The sequence below is a fragment of the Melospiza georgiana genome, chromosome Z (genome assembly GCF_028018845.1).
Source record: "Melospiza georgiana isolate bMelGeo1 chromosome Z, bMelGeo1.pri, whole genome shotgun sequence".
Taxonomy (NCBI): domain Eukaryota; kingdom Metazoa; phylum Chordata; class Aves; order Passeriformes; family Passerellidae; genus Melospiza; species Melospiza georgiana.
The window spans coordinates 16743923-16766657 of NC_080465.1; the positions used below are offsets into that span (position 1 = coordinate 16743923).

General features: G+C 38.2%; 1 protein-coding gene across 1 annotated transcript in view; it reads right to left on the reverse strand.

Annotated features, from left to right (window-relative positions):
* The window catches only part of MOB3B (MOB kinase activator 3B), an 88341-nt gene that overhangs the window by 37717 nt on the left and 27889 nt on the right, over positions 1–22735 (reverse strand). Inside the window, exon 2 of the mRNA XM_058044233.1 lies at positions 12742–13350. Within this exon, the coding sequence (XP_057900216.1) occupies positions 12742–13159 (418 nt within the window). The 5' untranslated portion in view covers positions 13160–13350. The remainder of the gene's footprint in view (positions 1–12741; positions 13351–22735) is intronic.

Here is a 22735-nt window from a genome sequence, read left to right on the forward strand (position 1 = left end):
TTCTAAAGGGTGGTGCTGGACCCAGAACTGGTGATTTTGGAAGACGTATTGTATTGTGAATTTAGGGGGGAGGAGCAGGAGAGTGTTTTTGTGAGGTTTTCATTTTCCTTGTGTTTTCTTTTCTTTTGTGTGTAGTTTAGTAATTGTTTTTGTAGTTTAGTTAATAAATTTTTCTTTTTTTTCAAGTGGGAGCCTGCTTTGTTTATTCCTGGTCAAAATCTCACAGCAGACACCAGAGAAAGTGTATTTTCATGGGGGCATTTGGCCTTGTGCCAGTGTCAAAACTTTGACACCCTCCCAGAAAATGCATCAAGCGTTCTCTTGGAGGGCTAGAAATGCATAGGATTTGGAGTCTTTCTAAAGCCTTTCAGTTTTCATTCTCTTTACTGCTGTGTATACGGAGCTACGAGTTTTGGAACAGGTAAAGAGTACGCTTGGCATCACTGACACTACCATGTGTTTGTGACCTCTTTCTGGATCAACAAACAAACAAACAAACAAACAAACAAACAAACTGCAATTCAAGAAAAATAATTTTTACTTAGAATTTCCTACCTGAACAGCTACTTACACACTATGTAGACTACTTTGGTTACCTGAGATTTGGCCTTCAATTTGACAAGTGAAATAGTAACATCTACCATGCCTTACAGGGCTCTTGAACAATTACACCTAATTTAACAAAACCAAACAAAACCAAGCCTTAAAAATCCAAAAGAAAGGCAGTCAAGAAATGCAACTAATTCTAAAGCATATAAATTCTAAACAGATGTGTTGTTATAATACCTAAATATTCATTGGCACTTTTCTAAAAGATATTATGTCACCCAGCATGTGATTTGGACATGTTTCTCCTACTTAGTACCATAGCCAGCTTCAGGGATTTGTCTATTAGAGGACTGAATTTTGTCTGTTAAGTCTGTTTAGAGTCAATGCTGTACAAATAAAATCACTATTATTTCACCATGCTAATGTTGACAGCATACATTCATTGGTCAACTATAATGTTTCTCAGTTCACCTGAACATCATCTTCTTAAATGAAAAGATACTTCTTTCCATATCCAGATGAGAGGTTAGTCTATCAAAGATACGCTGTTCATTGTCCCCCCTTTCCCCTCTAACTATTAATTGACTTTGATTATTCCCTTCTCGATTATCTCTGATTCCTGCTGATTACTCAGCAACCATCCTTTTGTTTCTAAATGAGTCAAAGTGCCACTGATTCACATTATGAGAAGGAAATACAAGTTTCCACTGTATGTTTTCAAGCATATGAAATGACACTGCCTTCCTGAAATTCCTAGACATGATTCACTGTGAGATGGAAAGAAATAAAAAAATCCCCTGTGTCAGCACTGTCAGTAAAGCCTGTTTCACTCCATAGTGTTGCTGAGAGGTTCTCAGCATTTGTAATGTCTTTCCTAATCTTTGAGTTTCCTGCAAGTGTTATTTTCTGCTCAGTAATACAAAACAGTCACTGAACAGGTATCACATATACCCCCTATTACAAGCATTCTAAGCATGACTCAGAGGATTTTCCAAGTGAAGCTAACTTCTGGAAAGGGAGACACATGGAACACTACATTGATCTGTGTGTCTAGGAAATTCCTATGTTCATGTGCACAAGGAGGAAGCTACTGCTGTGGAAAATCATCTGCTGGACAGCATCTTGGGTGAGTCTTCAGGGAAAAGGAAACTATTTATGCCTTGGCTTTTGTGGTTTTTCTCTACTTGGAAACAATTTTTCCAGGTTAAATGTGTAATCAAAAATTGTGTAATGACTTGCAGTTTCATATAAACAGTGTCAGGCACTAAAAATTATTTTATATTTTCACAGTCCACAATATGCACATGTAAGTTTTGTGACACTGTAACGGAAGAATTTGTATTATAAAGGCTGTTAATCCCTGCGACACAGAGCTTACAACTCAGCCCAAAAATGACTGTCAGGCTGCTGAGCCTTTCTCTGGGGAGCCTGTCATTAATGTGAGTTACAGGGTAGTAACAGCTGCCTGGTGTCTCAGTCACTGCTTAGGCCCACAGAGCCTACATTGAACAGTAGGGTAGGAGAAGGAAAGTTTATTGCCTCAATACAGCTTACGCAGACCTATCCACATCCACATGGCTTGCCGAAGGTAACAGAGAAAGCAACTGTTTACATTATTTCTTTTACTCATCAGCTCTGTTTGTAGTTCAAGCATTTGGCCCTGCCACAGATCCATTTACAAGATTGGCTTTAAATTTTGGCTTTGAACACCAAAAAGCATATGCAGGATGCAGTTTATTTTTTCTCTGCAAGTAGTTTCTGGAATGTGTTGGTTGATGGGTTTCAATCAAAACTGCTCAGCTTACAGTCAGTTACAGCATTAAGAAGAGAATGAAAGAGAATTATTAAATTCCAGATTCTGTTGTATATCTGTGCAATTCCAGTCAAATAGAAAGTAGATTTTCATGAGGTAACTATCCATAGTTACCTCTGCACAGAGGTAACTTATGGATAGATTAGAGACTGTAGATGAAATTCTACAGTGCTTAAAAACCATGACCCTGTGAAGTTGTACACCTCTCATGAACAATCACAGGATGGTTTTTTAAGGAGCAAGAAAGCAAGTCACATAGAAAGGCCTGTGCTGGTGGACTGGGAAAACACAGCTCCCAGTTACCAAAGACTCAACACCAATTAGCTCTCACCACCTACAGACATTCCTTATATTGGTCATCTTTATAGAAGTGTTTGCATTGCTGCTCTGAAAATTCAAGGCTTCTGCTTTGATTTTTCCAGGACATTGAAAAGGTGTAAGAAGGCATTTTATGCTTCCTTGGATAGACCCATAAATGCAGAAAGGAATAACCTGCCAAAGCTTCTAAGTTTTGTTTAGGTTTTCTGAAGTCAGGCAGTCCCTCGGCACATAACAGGTTTCCATGCTAGAACCAAAGCACAGATTTGCCCTATCAAAGCATGGAGCATAAGCTGGTGAGTATCCATTTTTGTTGAGTTGTTCTAGTGTTTTCAGTTACTTTATTTTCTACCATTCAGTATAGACCTATGCCTACTTCAAAAACTTTTCAGCTATATACTTTGCAAAGTTTCCATTAGCTAGGAAGTTGCAGAAACCCTGTCTTGGGAGTACTACAGGACTGCCAGCTAATATGAACAATTCTATGCTCAAACACCATTTTTGACAGGAAAACAATTTTCCATTTTCAATTTTCCATAAACAGGGAAAAAGCTCATTACTTTAAACTCATTACTGGAACATTAAATGAAGAAACATGTTTTACAGCAGTGTCACTAGTATTTGTGTACACAGCACCAGCTGTGAATTCTGTGTGGTACCAATAGTTTGACAGCTATGACAAAGGCACGAATGAGCTCTTTTCCCTTAGTGAACCAATTATGACTAAACCTGCTTTTAAGAGTAATTCGGCTTTTTCTGAATGTAGCACATAAACTTAAATCTGTTCTATTTTAATGAATGGCTGAATTACTCTATCACAGTCTTGTGGAACATACACAGTAAGCCTTGGGTCCCTTTGCTAAGGACAGAGGGACAGTGAATAAGCAGGAGGTTTGTGTGGACTTAGAAAAGTTTTCTAATAAAATTAACATTGCCCTTAACAATGCAAAGACTGGCAATGGTGCAAGACTGAAGTCTGCTTTTTTCTCCTCCTCTACTTCCCAAGCAACCTTATATGTTCATGTTCAGGGTTGCATGCACTTACATTTTTCAAAAACAAAAAGGAATCTGTTGTCCCTCCTACTTAAAGTTCTCTGTTATGGTCCCAGGCCTCTTACAACCCTTAATAATCAATACACTAGAAGAAATACAGCTGTCTTTTTCAGAATCACATTATAGTCTAGATTTCAAGTTGCTTACCTCAAAGTACTGAGTAGCTAAGGAACAGAGTATTGACAATCCTCTGCATAAAGGAACACAGTGGCGCGCATACCACAAAAATAGTGTATACAACAACCATAGAGCTAAAGGGAAGCCACTCAGAGTGTCTGAAATGAACTCCCTTCAAAATGACCCCCGTCGTCCCTACCTTTAACTTCTTTGGTATCACTATTACACATGTAAACACACTCATGCAGAAAAGAGATATGTAAGATGCAGTTATGCAGACAAGGACTAATCATGTCATGCGCAGCACAACCAGTAAGTGTTCAGCTGAAAACACTGACCAAACAAATATGATGCAGAAAAATCCATCCTCGCAGAAACCATACTAAACTGCTTTTCTTCCTGTTATATAATATAATAATTATATATATATATTTGTATAGCTATTGTTATATATATAAATATATAATTTTTCTTCCTGTAATCTCTTGCTGACTTTTTTTCTATGAGCATGTAAAGCTCCTCAAGGCAGAGAACTTCTGCAGAACTAGGCATAGAAATGTACAAATACAATTGTCTTTTAATGTTAACACACAAGTGACTTAATCACACCTATAAATACTCCTATTGAAAAAGTTTGATGGTTTTCTCTGTGGCATTATCAAAATGAACACTTACAGGTTATCTGAATATATAATTCTTGGCTCTGTGTTTAAAGACAAAAGAATGAAATTAATTAGGTTTGAAAAGACTCTTGAGATCAAGGTGAATCATAAACCTAACACGGCCAAGTTCATCACTAAGACATGTGCTCAAGTATCTTCTACATGACATCTACACGTCTTTTAAATACCTCCAAACGACTCAACTGCTTCTCTGGGCAGCTTGTTCCAATGCTTAACAATGCTTTTCATGGAACAATTTTCCCCAATATTCAATCAAAACTCCTCCTAGCACAACATGGGGCTATTTTCTCTTGTCTGGTTGCTGACTACCTGAGAGCAGCAGCTGACCCTCGCCTGGCTGCAACCTCTCATCAGGTGGCTGTAGAGAGCAATGCCCCCCTCAGACTCCTTTTCTCCAGATTAAACACACTCAGGTCCCTCAACCACTCCACATAAGACCTGTGCTCCAGACCCTTCACCAGCCTTGTTGACCTTCTCTGAAATCGCTCCAGCACCTCAATGTCCTTCTTGTAGGGAGAGGCCCAGAACTAGGCACAGGATTCACGGTGGGCCTCACCAATGCCAAGTACAGGGGGAAGATCATTGCCCTGGTCCTGCTGGCCACATTATTTTTGGCTTTTAGCTGCATAATGGTATTTTTATCCAACATATCTGACTTTCTTCAAAAAATACCTATAAAAGACATGAGAACCTCATTTAAAAGTAACTAATAAGTCTTCTCCCTCCTTAAGTTTCTGTTCTTGCTCCATATACATAATCTATATGAACTTAGAAGGCCAAATTTCTACTTGAAAGAGGATGGAGAAACTTAAAAGAGAGTATTGGTGTTTCTGTCTGAAGCAAAAATCTTCTCCTAGATTTAGGACTTCCAAAAGTTCCCTAAGAGCCACACTAAGCGTCACTCCAGCCACTCACCAGTGAAATCAAATTGAGGTTGTTGTTTAAACCAATTAGGACTAAATAATTTTATTTTCATGTTTCTATGATCACACTTCATTCTGATGATTTTTACCATATATCTGGTGCAGGTGATGATGTCGTGTTATCAGGGCATACATCTCTTCCCTTGGCCAGACTGTGCATAAAACATGCCCCAAAGTACCAGTGCTGTGCTCAGAAGATTGACCTTAAGGATGAAAATACATTTCTCAAAGTAGGGAGTACCATGAATTTTCTACAATATTTCTGAGCTTAAACAACAACTTCAATTTGGCAAAAAACATAAGCAAGAGGTAGTAACTAAAAAAATTTATTCCTCTGAATCTTATTTTGTGTTCCAAACAATGAACCAGCAAAGTCATTATGATATGTAAATTCTTCTCCTACACACATTCTGCCTTGCAGCCTGTGACACAAAGTCTTTTTTAGAAGGTTTTACATAAGAAGCTATTCTACTTGTTCATCACAGGAAGGAATTCACACATCACTGCAGAATGCAGAGTGCTCAGTTCACAAAAACCCACTTTCCAAGGTAAAGTATGTTCAAGGTACCACATTTCCCACACTTTTTGAGTTGGGCACAAGCTCAAGCCCAGCATGCCTACTTAAACATTGTAGACATCAGCTGTGCTGTGAAGGTGGCTAAAGAGAAGAGGTCACAAGTTCAGTTAGGGTAGAAGTTGTGGTCATGGCATTGCTGAATCTCTGAGAGGCTAATTTAAGTAATTCCCACAACATATGTACAGACAATGTGCTGGAAAGCTGAATTCCTTAAGAACAAGGGAGATGGCAGATATTGGACAAACCATCCCAGTTCCTACATGGGACACCATTTCTTGTGGGTGTTCTGTACTTTTTTTTTCCTCCAAAACCAGCATCAGACTGAGCAGAAATCCTGAAACCTTTGCAGAGCCACTTAATACATCCATTTCCGCTCAAATTTTCACTCCACCACCATTCATGCCACCACTTAAGTTGATTTCCTTCTATTTCCCTCAAGTTTGAGACACAGAGAATGGAGGAAGAAAGCCACTGAGACCTGCTTCTTAGTCTATTAGCCAAAGTGCTTTGTAGCCCTTAACGACTACCACAATACTGAAAACATGTCACACAAAGCATCAGACTCCCAGTACACATTCTCCAGGTGAGACAGCATTCCTTCATACCAGCAGCGCCAAATCCTTCTCATGGAAAAGCAGAGAATACACTAATAGATTTGCACTTAGTTTCTACTGCACGTATTTTCTTCTATCATCAAAACTAGATTGTAGAATGGGTTAATTCACATGTCTGAGCTGGCAGTGGACCTTTAGGCACCTCAAATGATACACAGAGCAACAGACCAAGGGGATACACTGAGGAAGGCTAGCAGGGATATGGCTGCAGGACCAGACTACTAGTCTAGACAACTCCCAAGCTTCAGTCCCTATTCTTGTAAAAGTAGAATACTTAAACTAATCAAGACATTTTAGATATCAGATACAAATAGGGAATCAAATTCCTCCAAGATATAATCAGTCAGCAAGAAAGTAATTCAATGCTAAGAAGACCAGATTGCTAACTGCTAAACTGCATCACTCGCCATCCAGATGGACTTAATGCAATTTTCATCAATCTTTTGTGATGATACTCTTGAAGCATGCTAGGTTTGTGGGCTGGTTCATATGCCAGCTTAGATTACTTTGAATCACCTGTTAGATCCTGAACGACAGGGGCAGGAAAAACGTGTGAGGAGGAGGAAGCTCAAATGTGCAATCTAGTAAAAATAGTAAAATATCTACCTGATATTTTCCAAGCACATATATTTCAAGACACCAAACTCTCTAAGAGCATAGCTGTGCTGCTGCTATAACATTCATATAGGCACAGAATTCATAAAGTTTAATAACTGAAAAAAAAGCTGTAGCCACAGGACAGTCTGTATTTTGCAGAATTTTCTTTATTTCATTGACATAAAGAATAATTCAAAGCTCTTGGCAGCCACATCCATGTTGAAGGAGTGACCAAGAAAGGGCAGCAACAGGGACAAGCAGGTAAACCTTACAAAATAAAACCCTTCCACAGACCAAATTCATCAATAATTTGCAAAGGTGCAAAGATCAAGCAGAAAGGATTGTTTGGATTTTACATTGGTCTTCAGGTGGTAGACTACAGCTGCATGTATTGAGGACTGGGTGACTGAATTACCAGTTAACAGATAGCAATCTGACTTCTCCCTTTGGTCCCTGGCAAAGCTTTGTCTTAAAAAAATGGAAACATACCAGCTATAGAGATTGTATATTTTTGATTGTGGGATGGGTGTGCATGAAACAATGGCAGTTCCTAGGTAGTGTGCGACACTACAACAATAGTGCAATTGCAACAGCAGAAAAAAAAATGAATAAAAAGTGTGTGCAGGAAATGCCAGCAAGCACCACTTTGCCCACACTGTGGACACTTCCTCATACTTTGGAACAGGAATAAGACAAACATAACTGTAAGAAAAGAAAACTGTAGAAAATTCCACAATAATAACTGTAAAAAAATCTACAATACCACAATATTAGGAGGAAACCATAGAAAATTTTGAATCATATCTACAAAGGCCCTCCAGAATCTTGGTCTGCTTTTGTAGGTGAATTGTTGTGACATACTAGGCTCCTTTCTTTGAAAGCAGCATCACACACATGCTCTGTGCAAAACCTGAAGCTGTTAGATACCAAAATTTGCTAGCCAAACATGGAACAGCCAAAGTATCGATAAAGATAGATTAATTTTTCAGCTGAAGTCCTAGGTTTTAAATATGTTTGAAGTATTTTTATTTTGATCAGCCATAACTAGGCTATTTGATTAATTAATAACTTTTAAAATCCTCCTATACAAGAACTCTTATACCTTAAAAGTGATTTTGTACATCCTTTAAATGTCAAACTGTGGTTTCTTAAACTGCTTAATCAGGTTTCAATTAATTAACTCTTTTAGTTCCTTAGGCAGCCTGGCAGTGCTGAAATTTGAATTAAGAATCACAGAATATTTAAAGCTAGCACTGGTTTTGGGAAGTCTGCATCCCACCAGATTAGGTTGCTTGGGGTATTATTCTGCCTGGTCTTGCAAACCCTGAAGGACGGAGATGGCACAACCTTTGTTCTCTCTCAACTACTTTTCTTCAATTTTCTTCTTCTTCTTTCCCAATTTTCTTCATTGGGAAAAAAAAATCATTATGTCAAGCCATAAAAGAAGTCAATTTTCTGTTAGTTTCAGCAACATTTTCTGTTGCTTGACCATCTTCTCATTTCAATCTGTGGACCAGATGAAGAAATCATGTGGTGATGTTCTTTGGCCTGTGTTATGCTGGTGTTCAGATTAGAATAAATGACATAATGCCTGGTGGCCTTAAATTTCTGTGTATCTTTCCCAGTAACTCTTACAACAGAAAAAACCTCAGCATTCCATTCGCTGAAAAGTGAATGGAATCCCAACAATACATAATTATTCTCATTTTATGGCTGCAATGAGTACAGGAAAGAACCTAAAGCCAATTGTTTTATCATGTTTTGAAATCAGAATTTAAAGGGAGCACAGAAAAATAGAATTCTTCTGTAAGAATTCTTTCCAAGAAAAAATTCTTTCTTAGCTCCTTTTTTGAGGTTGCCAAAACTCATTTGGTGAAAGCTGATACAGTTCAACAAAAAGTAAATCTTTTCCTAGGATCTACCACTTTCCATTCCAAATTATTTCTTCAGACTGTTTACCAAAGGCTGAGAAATATATTCCTTGAAAAGTGTTAAACAGTGAGACTAGTAGGTGCACTAAAGAGCAACTAGTACTTACCAAAGAATTTACTCTAAAGCTAAATAAACACCAGGCACATTACAAAAACTAATTTTGGAGATGGATAGATTCAGCAGTGGCTGAGCAGGTGTACAGACTGTTCTATTCCTGCATTCTCACCCACTAAGGACATAAGAACATGAACATAAACATGAACAATCTTCTACAGATGGTGAGGCCATTTTATAAAAACAGTCGTTCAAGGTTTGCTATACAAAGAAGTGGTCTTGATATTCAGCACCTGCTTTTATCACCTGCACACAATTCTCGACAGTTCTTTTTCCATGCAACCAGCTCCCTGTAACTGGGAGAGTGGTTGAGGGATGAGGCTCTTTATCATAAAATGAATAAACCAGAAGGACAGGGGAAAGCATAAAGGAAATCAGATCACATCAGACCACAGATGACTGGTAAGAGGCCACAGGCCATTGTGCCAGTACAAACACTGACAAGGTTAAATATAACGTTTATAACAATTTATAACTCAATTGCATTTGTGGGTTTTTTTGTTGGTTTTTTTTTGATTTGTTTGTTTTGTTTGGTTTTCTTTTTGTTTGTTTGGTTTTTTTTACCACTGAGGAAAACCACCACCACAAAATGAAGATCCCACCAAACCTTGCTATCCCTACTCAGAAATTATTTTCCTTGAAACTAGCTCCTCAGTGAAAGCTGCACTTAATTACAGTTCTTGAAATCCTTCTTTAGATAGTTTGCATAAGACATGCTAAATGAAAGAGGAAAAGTTTAATATGATTAAGCTGAGAAAAGTGTGTTCAGGGTTTCTGTGAACAGCACTTACTAACCCAGCTCTGGATCTCCTCATTAAACTTATGTGCTAATGAAAAAGTCAGCCCAAATACCATCCACTGGACACATTTTTTTTCCTAGAACAATTATCTTTAGACTAGAAAGATTCAAAGCAATGAAGCAATCTCTAATTTACAGCCACTCAACACTTTAAAACTGTTGTCCTATTAGTAAGGTCATATATAAGCCTGTTTTGTTTTCTGAGTATATCATCTTTCAAGATTTATTTCAGCTGCTGTGAAGAATGAAGAATTGTCGTATTCATCACCATTAATTTATGTGAATGAAAATATATATTTTAATTAGCACTATGCCTATGGTGCATAGGCTAACCAAAAGGCTGCTGCAGAACAGATAGGAATAAACAGTATCTAACACAGCAACAAAGGTTCCCTCTCTGATCACTTGTGAAATGCAGCACAGGTAACAATACACACGCTCAGTGAATTTCATTCAACAGCTTTATAATGCAGTACTCAGATAGGTTTACAGGTAGTATCACATCCAAATTTGGGACTGATATGAAAATCAACCAAAAATATTCTTTTGAAAGGCAACTTACCTCAGGAACAGATCCAAACTTCCCTTTGCATGTTTTGAGTCCCTAAGCAGGGACTTGCTCACATAAGAGATACCCAGAATACTAAATTCAACATACCATGTGTTTGTCCCTGAATTGAAAGATCTAAAGCCTCCCAAACAATTTTATCAACAGTTTCATATGGAAAGTGGTTAATCAAAAAGAAAATGAGAAATATGCAGGGGGCCAGCATGGTATCTGTAACAAAGGCTGAAGAGGAGGCAAGAAAGAAATAGGGGTACAAGCACTGCTCCAATAATGCTCTAAAGGTATCTACAGAATCTCTTTACAAGACTGTCCAATCATTTCAGTCTGTAATATGAATACAGCAAAATCCAATACAAGCAGACTTGTCACTTTCCTTTGGATCAATTCAGAGTAAGACAAAGATTTTTATGAACATTGGGCTTTCCTGTCTTTACTTTTATCAGAGTCCAGCCCCATTTTAGAGACCAGACGTCTTTCCCCTCCATCAGTTGTTTCATGTTTGATTTAATTGACAACAGCAGAAGCAGCTGGGAGAAGTAGACTGAGAGTATTTACTGATGTCATTCTTAGCTTACAATAAGTAAACCATCAGGACAAAGTTCCTTCAGAAGTGTCTTATTACAAATATAATGGTGGAGCATCTAGGGCTGAATGCTTGTGTGTTAGAGATTATTAGCTGCTTCAGTAAACCCCATCAGCACACCAGTTGTGCTACCTGTTCCCCATATCTGCTGACAAACACTTTCTACATATGCAAATGACACAAAAACAGAACAATACTGGAATACTCCAAGGCAGAAAATTGGTATAATGAAAGCCTGCAGAAATACCAGTGGAAGCAAAATCATATATTTCTCAGCACCTTCAGACAATCTTCAACTCCAAAAATCATTTACTCTGAAGAAACAAAAAGCAACTAGTGCTTGAGAAATCAAACCCATTTTTCACCCACAAAAAATATATGATACTGCTTCTGATATCATCCTTCTTCTTGCCATGTTGTCAAAGTCCAGATTAAAAATATAATTAATGCATCCTTTCCACCTATCAAAGTAGAACAGAAAAGTGATAGAAACTATGAAACAAACCACAGATTTGTCCGGATAGATAGCCATCAAGTCCAAGTGTAAGGTATTTCAAAGGTCTGAAACACTGATAGACACAGACTCTCGATGCATGATCTACCAATTAGTCGCAGGACCTAGCTGCCTATATAAACTCCAAAATATTGGGCTGAGCTTATCTAAACATATGGCATTCTTCCTGTTTGTTACTCATCTGGGCCAACTAATACATAACAACTTACATTTCTTACAGAAAGCCCCCAGCTTTTACATTTGAAAACAGTAAACCATTCATTAAAATTGCTAAAAATCAAGCAAGTACATTTTGAAAGCATAGCTTTTTTATTGTTCCATGCAGCCATAGGTAAATATTTATGCTGTCTGCACTATGCAATGCATTCTTCCACTTTCAGCAAGGATACCTCAACCTACTTGTGCCACTCTTCAGAGAGAATATTATAAAAGGAAATATGTGAAGCTGTTAACAGGTCTCTCATCTAGGCTGTCTGCTTAAATAATAACAATGCTTATTAGTTATATGTAGTACTGAAAACAATACTTTGGAGAATAATTGACAACTTGTGAGTTTTGGACGAGAAATCAAGAGAAGGTGGGAGGGCTAAGTTCATTGCATTCTTGATTCTCCACTGTCTTGTACATAAATGTACACTATGAGAGCAGTCTGACCAGTTTTGCTTTCCATCCATTCTGTATGTGAGTAGTTGGACAAAGGGCAAAGCCATACAAATTTGATTAATTTTCCAGAAGGTATTAATGCAATGCTGATCACCCTCAGTGATTAACCTGAGGAATCATTAGGGATAAACATTTAAGGCTAACAAACACTATCATACCTAGAAACCATAGTTAACATTTCATGAACTACATACTATTTCTGATCCCTCCTACTCCTCACCTGCTGTTCAACAGCTTTTATGTCCCTAAATATGTGGGAAGAGAACATGCTTAGTACAAGAATGAAAGGCAGTTTATGCTTTAGGACTTCTTCCTTACACTTACCTACACTTGTGGGAAATATATCCTCATTGTTGATTTGCACCTCAATCCAGTCCATGAGAAGATTCATATATTGGGGTGCAGGCAGTGCTGTGGGCTTCTTGTACTTCAAGTCATCCTGCCACCGATACTCGTACTTGGGGCCTCCAGACATCACTGGGCAACTCCTCTCCGTGCAGAACTCACAGATAGTCCCATAAATGAGGTTGATCCTATTGAAGAAGTCGACAACATGAACAGCCACCCAGTCATTCTGGTCTTCTCCACTGGGCAACTGCACAGCTGCTTTCAAGTCCACCCCTGAGTTGAGAGATGCTTGTGCTCGTTTGTGAAGTTCAAACCTCTGGGTTCCAGGCTCAAACTTGCGTTTTGGGCGGAAAGTCTTATCTTTATTAAAGACTTGCTTGAGTGCTATGGACATGTCTGTTAATCTTCTGCACTGAAGCAGCTGGCAGGAAAGCACGTCTGAGATTTAATGCAAGTGTCTGGAAACAGCTGCTCTCTATCACAGGCTTTCCAGGCCCTGCTCTTTTTCCCAAAGAAGATTGCATCAACTTCAGAGCAATTTATCAGCTCTTCCTCTTGAAAGCCCCCCTGAAAGGCTTCATTTCCCTAAGGATACAGAAACAATACACATCAATGGCAAATTCAAGTCTGGTCCCATCAGTTTGTTACTGTTTTACCAGAATTTTCTAGCAATTATAAGATGAAATATAATGTGTAATATGCTAGCCTTAAGAACTGCCCAAACCCTAACTAGAAGACTTAATTTTTTTAAGTGATTCATTTTTTGAAGTATTAAGGAATTAACTTCTCTGTTTTAAAATATCTACCCAAATAGAGGCTCTTAAGTTATAAAGATGGGAATTCAATAAATCTTGTATGATATTCAAATTTTAAAACCAACTTTTTCACTTTGCTACATTTTTACAGCCACTGTATAACATTCAAAATGTGCATATAAGTCAAGGAGAAAAAAAAAATGTGACAATTTAGAATCTTTAACTGCTCCTGAAGCTACCAATGGGGCCTCTAAGCATTTGCCATAGCTTCAGTGCTCATCTCTGTGGCAAAAAGAAATCAGCAAGCAAAACTTATCCATATTTGTTCTCTGTCTTAAATTACTGAGGTGTTCACTTTTGCACACCACATAGAACCAAATAAGAAGGATAACTATGGTATTACACAGAAATAATTCCTGTTTCCCACAAAACTGTATGGAGATTGTTACTTTTATTGACACATCTTCAGAAATTCAGTAGTGGACTTAGATTTTTATTGGATTGTGTAGAACTATTAGCAATTGTGAAGCCACCACTTTTTTATAGCTCTATTAATCTTCTTTACAGGGGAATACTTGGCATTGTCCTTACAAAAGCAAGAGCATAGACTTTGTGTTGTTCCATCTAACCTAAGCTGGCAGTGGAATGGTTCCAACAGTGAGCCTGACTGAACAAATAAATTACTGCATTACAGCTTTGTTTGCTCTCATGTATGTACAAGAAAGAAAGTATATTATTACTAAATGTATACACTTTGGAGTGACAGGATAGATAGGTGCTGCTTCAATTAGACTTTTGTTTTAGTACTAAAGATTTTGTGAATAAATATAAACATTTCATTCTGTGCAATATTTAAATTAAATAACACAATATATCTTAAACCTGCATAGCAATACAAAAATCCTCCCCTATTAGTGGCCAATTCTTATGGGATTGTCTGTGTTCCACTGTTTCCCTTAACCAAAATAATGTCCACAAAAATTTTACTAGGCAGTGTGTGCCTAGCACTAAATTCTTCTGAAGACAGTTGCCTAAGGCTTTGCTGAGGGGCAAAAAGGAAGAGAAAAAGGTGTTGCTTTCTTCTTAATATCCACAAGAAAGTAACACCTACCTTAGCAAAGAGAAATTTGGTGTGCTAGACCCTGTGTCCACACAATAGGATGTAAGTGCCACAAAAAAATCCTCTTCTAAATATGTGAAAGACTAGCATGCAAGCTAATTTGTTGGCAAGCAGAAGTCACATGGAATCAGCAGAGAAGTGCTTGCTTTAACTTTTCATGATGGCATGATGGAGGGATATTCCAACCATTACCTTATAAACAGTCAATTTTCCATATCTGCAAAATCCAAGAAGTCTTGGAATTAGCTCCAGGGAGATTATTGTCATATCTGACATGCCCCTTGATCTCTATTCAAAGACTGAGATCCTGAATATTCCAGTCCAGAAATTCTTTCCCTGACAAAGATCAGGGAAAGAAGACTTTAAACAAAAGTAGCCCTGGAACAGTTAAGTGTCATTGGCAGGAAATGAAGATACTTTTAAATAGTCAACTTTGCCCTAAAATTTGTTGCTTGTTACTAAGACCCAAAACTTCCAGCCTCAAATACTCTGGGGCAGCCATCTGTTTATTTAAAAGCCCTTAAAAACACACGTGAGTAGTGCTGCACAGGCTCAGCCTGTGACTGACACACCTTAAGATGGCATGGAGCCAATGTCCCAGTTTGTTATAATAAGCAGGTTAAGTCCAGAATTTTACAGCTCAGGTAATTACTTTCTTCCCCACATTAATACACCTGGTGCTCTTATGTGGTTTGACTCCCTTCATCACCTGCAAATATTCATCAGAATATGCAAGGATTTTTATTTAAAACAACAAGCTGAGCAGCAAATAAAACTCAACTTCAAAAGAGTCACTTTGAAACACAGTACTCACTGCAATTAAAGCTCCTTCAAGAAAAACAGAACACACTGTATTTTATAAGCTATTTTCTACTAAATATGCAAACAAAATGAATCACATTAAATAATGTTTCCCACTCCCCTCCATATATTCAGGAAATCTGAATAAAGTTAATTAATTCAGAGAAAATTCAACCAAAACATTCAGCAAACAACTCATTATCTCAAGTCTTATGTTGATGTTGAAGGTCTCTGTGGAAGCACACACACATTCTGGTCAAATTCACCTCTAAGACTCATCCAAAAAATTATTCTACTATGCAGCCAGTTAAACTGCTCTTTAACTAACCAGGCCAGAAATCAGAACAAGCAAGAGCTTCCTATACATTTTGTGTCTGGAGAACTTCTGTTCAGTATCCTGCAATAAAAGTCAAGGCTGTTCCTCTTTCATCTTCCTGTAACTTTACAAAATACAAAAGTACAAAACTTGTATCTCACTGTTTAACTTCTCTTAAGAGATACAGCTCTGCTAAGAGCTTATTTTTTCCCTCTTTCTCTGTTTAGAAATATGACTGAAGACTGTGCAATGCTAGGGGATGAACAGACTTGCTTTCTCATGTAGTCTCATATTCAAGAATGAAAAATAGAAAATTATAAGACCTGACCTTCACAAAATACTGCAGTGAATCAACCCTATGAAATACGGGGGTTTTTTTGCATCCTGGTTCTTGATGGTATTTGCTATCTAATTAACCATTATCTTTACTCAAAAGCTAACAGAAATGAATAAAGAAATAAAAATTTAGGCTTTTGTAAACATTTACAAACAACATTACCACTACTTCCTTGGAATAAAGAAGCTTTTCCTTTATTGACAGGAGACAAAGGAGCAGGCTCACCTTATTTTCAGTAGTGTTCAAGCACAGGCATTTTAGGTTTGGATCCTTCAGAGGCTGATGCTAATGGGAGAACTCTACACAAAATCATTGTGCTCTAAGACCATCTTTTCTGCTTAGGCAATAAAGTGGCTGGTGTTAATGACAGGATGGCCACTCCTTTGCTGAGGCCTGATTCACTAATCCGTTTCAGGAACTCAATTACCTTGAGACTTCCAGCACTCTCTGTACTGTGCTTGAATCAACAATCATGACAAGAAGTTTTTCATTTCATCCTAGACCACATACTGTCAATTAAAACTTTGTATCTTTGTATGGAACAACTTAATAATCAAAGCTATTGCTTCAAAACTGCATAACATCAGCAAAAATGAAAACTCATCAGATAGCTTCAACAACAAATGATAAACAAAATCTCACCATTTTTAAAGCACTGAGAATGTAACTTGTTTTTCCAGTCATCACATTCATTTCTATGACAGTTTTCACCTTACAAGAATGAAAAATGCTTCCAGTTTCATGATCTCAACTGGTCTTGGGGGAACTGCATCAAATCTGAAACACTGCGGACAATGTGATATGGGTCACACTGAATCACAACTCCTTGAAACCTGTGGTACAGTAGCACCCACTCTCATTCCACATAAAACTAAATTTGTCTCTTGGTAAGAGATACTTTGCAGTTTACTGTTACAGTAATGCCAACAGAACTGCTCCTGATTTATACTTGTGTCAAAACTGATGAAAACTGGCTTCTAGTCTTTATGACAGGTTCTAGTTATACATAAAGGCATAAAGAATAACTCATGGTTATCACTCATGGTATTTGGCTTAATGGTATAGTGGAACAGTGTCCTGCACACCCCTCTGAACTAAATGACAATCCTGGTATGGGCAGCTCAGAGAGGTAATTGCTCCCAATGATTTAGTTTCTCTTTTTCTTCAGAGCAATGTATTTCTGGGACAGGCACCAACATCTTGTCCTGGTGGACTATTCCAAAGCATGTATAATGCAGCTGGGTGAAATCCCTCGCTGGGGAAATTACCATTTTCAGAGCTATGCCTGAGAATGGTAAACACAGATGTGGAGATGGTCTCAGGACAGCCAGATCTCATAAGCTTCATCCATGGCATCAGCACCATAGTGACCAACTCTGTCCTCCAGTTTGTGCACAGACGGAGACAGAGACTTGGCCCAAAATCACGCATACCAACATCTGGAAATAATAAACCAGTCCTACTGATGCAGATATCATTAAAAAAAACCAAACACAACAAACACACATCATGACCAGCATCATATCAGAGTCACTGCTGTGTTAAAAGCATACTGTATACTTTCTCCACATATTTTCTATTAAATCACAGGGAACAAGAATGTTAAATGACACACGGTTTCTAGACACATACCTTTCATCATGATATTGTAGGGAGAGTTACACAAGCTTTAGAAGTCTGCTGGGAAGGTAGCTAATATAAATCCTCTTTTATTAAACCAGACAGTGAGGAAACATTACTTCTCCAAGAAAAAGCACACACAGAGATGATTATCCAGCAATGCACAATATGAAAACCAACTCTGCATCAGCTCGCTTCTACATTTTTATATTCTTCTTTTTAAAATCTAAGTCTCCACTCCTCATTCTATCAGGAATGATACTGGTTGAGTGGCAATTTCCTTTCCTCTAAAACTGCTGGGATTACTTTGTGCTAGTAACCAAAATAATGACCTGCAGACTCAAGTCACTCAGGTGGTTTAGAAAGAAGCCGTCTCACAGTCAGAAACACTTCTAACATATAACTATATGCATTCATCTGACATGCAATAACTGCCTTATGCTCTGTCTGGGCATGGGGAAAAAAAAGGAGCAAGAGATTTTGCAAGACTAGCAAAAAACCACAATTGTAAACAATCACAGGAATCAGCATATTGTTTCCATAATGAAAGTATTAAGGCCTAATGGAGCAAATATAAATAACCTTTGATACTTTTCTAAAGTAGAAGGCTGGAAAGGGAAAGATACAATGGATAGCTGTCCATAAAACAGTGTGCTTTAAAAATGAATGCAGCTATGAAACAAGAGAAAAATAGTTGCTAAATTGGATCAGCCTGAAATAAATGATTTATGGTTCTTAAAAATACTGAGGTTTTCATTGGGATAAAATTGAAAAATAATATTTGGCTAAAGAACACAATCACTGTCATGACTGAGTAGGAATGGCTGGGGCTGGGATCAGGGCACAACACATTACATTTGTAGTCATTCTTAGACTGATGCCCTTAAATACTGCATCATATTTTCCATGAGCATGTTAGGTGATGTTAGGTAGAACTATTGAATTTATGTATCCCAATAATTTACTTTAAAATATTTAATTTCAATTCTTTCAACAAAGTTCCCTCCTATACAAATGCAGATGCCCCTCTTTCCTTTTAGGAAAACTGGTTGTACAAAACAATTAGAAGTTGACTTAAACAGCAGTAATTTCTATGACGAAGTGCATCAGCTGTTTAACAGCAGCAGAATCAGGTATGAGTGCTCAAATCTTAGATTATAAGTGCTGTTTAACAATGTAAATGAAGCATGCTTTTTCTCGATGAGGATAAATGTCTATGTTTTAACAGATGACTGGCTGCTCCAGTAGTATAATTCTAGTACCTTTTACAAATCTTAAATCCAATTACACCTCATCTGAAATTCTGCAAAAGTACACTTGCAAAAGGGATTGAAAATACCATGATGCTTATTTGCTACAAGTTTATATTGGTTACAGCATCCATGGCATTCTAGTGAGGAATGTGCACTTCCTGTAGTATATAATTTAGGGTGAATTGAAGTAAGTATCTCTCAGAACTACAGTAAAGAAACTACAAAAGATACGTTAGTTAGATTACACTGAAATTCACCTTATGAGATCTTAACTCATGACAGGCTGAAAGTCATGCAGGGGTGTGCATGGCCACATTATTTTTCTAAAAACTCAGTCCCACTTCCTCTTCTCTCTTTTCATGTTCCTACCTTCTTGACATCTTCCCTATGATACCTCGTCCAAGCATTTATACATCCCCTTGCAGGGAGCTGTATGACACTCACACGTAAACTGTAATAATTAAAAAAAAACCAGATTTTTCATCCCAAACAACTTCTTTGATCCTGTTTGGTCACACAAAACAGAGAAAAGGAGAACATAAGAAAAAGTGTGTGGAAGGCAGAGGGTGAGACAGATGGACTAAAACCCTATGGGAGTGGTTATTTAGCCACAGCCACTTAAGTGAATTACAATGTTTGCCATAACAATTTCAGACCTCCAAAACTTTCAAGCAGATTGGGAACTCCCTTTAGCTCAGGCAACTACTGACAGAGTGACAGATCACAGTGAAGCATGCAGTTCTGACATTCCCTTTGAATGCTGTTTTTTTTTAATTGCACACAGGTTTTACCAGTTCTCTCTCTGGTTCACAAGCTTTTGACTGACCTGAGCTGTTGGTAGTACATGTGCAAGCACACTGAATCCTGTGCCACTAATCCTGAATCACTAAACCACATTTTCTAAGTACAAAACCAGCCTCTGCTTTCAGTTATCATGCGCCTGTTACCTGCCACATCCTTCCACACCAACAAAACAAAGCCTTCACAGCTGCACGTGGCTTGTTTCACCAGCTGCTGTTACAATCACTGCTCTTGTACACAGCTGACCATACTGTTGGACGGCGTGGGTCAGCTTACTAACTGCAGTATGAAGATCAACAGAACCAGCTCACTAACCCTGCTTCTGCCAAAATCTCTTGGTATCTGGGGACAGAGACTTCATGCCAACAGTGGATGGTTGTTAGGCTTTTGCAGTATGCATACTGCAGCATTTGCTGCAACAGAGAACAGTTATCCTTCATTCCTTTAAAGTCAATATACTAAGATCAGGTGAAAGGACTAAGGTAAAAAAGCCTTGAAGAAGAAGAGGACACAAATTAAAATACATTTTGATTCTCTATTATACTATAGCATGTATTTCCTCCAGCTTGCTTAACTTCTAATTCCAAGCCATTCCTGAAGATGAAATGTTGACTAAGCTGCATTCAGTGGGAGCTGTGATAATGAATTCAGAAAATAGAGCTAAAATTTTACAGTTACACTCAGAAAACTCTCCTTTACAAAACAATAACATGTCCTTATCAAATTGTGGTTGAACTTCAAAAATCTCTCTGTTCTGTTCAGCTTAAATCCTAAATCTACATTCTGGCTGTTAAAAGCACTGACAAAACCGAGTAAACTGTGAGAGAGTTAAAATATTACTTCCTGCCCTCTCCAACATTATCAGATCATCCATACAATTCCCATTATATGATAGCCTAAAACCAAGTCCACTCAATTCCACTGAAGATGCTAGTCAGCTATATGAGCTATAGGGAACAAAAAAATGTGCACACGCAAAAATGTGATTTCAGACCTCATTCCAGGGCCTTTCTGTACAAGGCCTATCTGCTAGAAGTCAGTAATTTATATGCCCTAGAGCTTCAGGTGTCCTAGTCTGCATGTCCTGGCTAAACTCAAATTTTATTTTTGGTCTAAATCTCAGCTTTAGGAAACTGTGTATCTGTTCTGCTTTACGAAAAATGTCTAAATCATATGTTACATCTCAGTGACATTTCAAATAAAGCCACTCATTTTCTTGTCCAAGTAAAGCATGCAAAGAACAGGGATACAATGGCAGAGTCAAGTTACAAACACTATGCTGGCAGAGACAAATAGCTAACACTGGGGTTAAAACAGCACTTCCCACAAGCAAACACACTGAAAACAAGATGTAAAAACTTCAGCTGACACCCATTTAGACCCATTAGCCTTAGTCTGGCTTCTCCTACCAAAGCTCAGGTTAATGCAGCGAGATAGCACAGACACACTGTTGGTGACACATTGCCTTTAGCAACTTTTCTAAGATATTCATGATATCAGAGGGATTTTCCAAAGCAGAGGAGGCTATGACATCCTTTAGTTGGTGCACTGCACCCTTAACAAACACTGATAAATCTGTACATGAACATAATGATTTTCAGTTAGAAAAAAATTACCCTTAACTCCATGTTGCTAAGAAACAAAATCCACCTAAAATCATGTGGTAGTGCAGCCCCTCAAATTAATTGCAAATAACTCAAAGGTGATAAGTTGATTGTGAATATCTTCCAATTATTTATACCATAAATCTGTAATCTTGTTCTGAAACGGACCTCCAGCAGCTGTAGGACCTAATCCATTAACTTTAAAACACAGCTCCGCATGATTATCAGTAAAGCTAAGTGTATGAAATAACAGCAGAAGTCTACTTTCTGCGGTTTGGATCAAAGCACTCAATATGGCAATAGACAGAGTGGCAGCAACTACAGCTGATTATCACAAAATTCCTGAGTAGGAAGGGACCCATCAGGATCATTAAGTCCAGCTCCTGGCCCTGCACATGACATCCCCAAGAGTCTCAGCATGTGCCTGAGAGTACTGTCTAAACACCCCTTGAACTCTGCCACGCTTGGTGCAGTGACCACTTCCCTGGGGACTCTGTTCCAGTGTCCAAGCACCCTCTGGAGGAAGAACTTTCTCCTGACATCCAGCCTTAACCTCCCCTGACATAAATTCAGGCCACTCCCATTGGTCCTGTCACTGTCATCCCAGAGAAGAGATCAGTGCCTGCCCCTCCTCTTCCCCTCATGAGGAAGCTGTAAGTGTAATGAGTCTCCCCTCAGTCTCCTCCAGGCTGAACAGACCAAGTGACCTCAGCCATTCCTCACACAGCTCCACCTCAAGGCTCTTCACCATCCTCATGCCCTCCTCTGGACACTCTCTAACAAACAGCTCAATATCTTTCCTGTTCTGTGGCACCCAGAACTGCCCTCAGTACTCAAGGTGAGGTTGCCCCAGTAGAAAGCAAAGTTGGGACAATCCCCTCTCTCACCTGGCTGGCAATGCTGTACCTGATACATCCCAGGATGGACATTTTCAAACTTATATCAAGGAGACAAAGGAAGGGTATTTGTACAGATGTCTTTTAAAGACTTCACAGGTTTATGATTTCACAGTTTGATAGGTCAAGCGCATGGTATAGTCATAGCCAGCAATTTGGCAAGTGATAAGATGATTTAGCAGCATGCAGTCACATGGCATAGCCTCTACAAGTGGTGGTGGGGTCATAATTGTCTAGTTGTGGGATTTGTGCTTTCAAAATTCAAGAAATAAATCATCCACAATGTTGATTTTACATAGGTTTTAACTTGCAGAACTGAACTGACTTGACAGCTGAAAAAAATTTTCTCTGGAGAATAATTTTGATCCCCACCATGTAAACTTTAGCATGTTCAAACTTGCCATTTGGCCAAAAAGACCTACTACCATGCATAGAGGAAAAAAAGAGAATCTGCTAGATGGAAACAG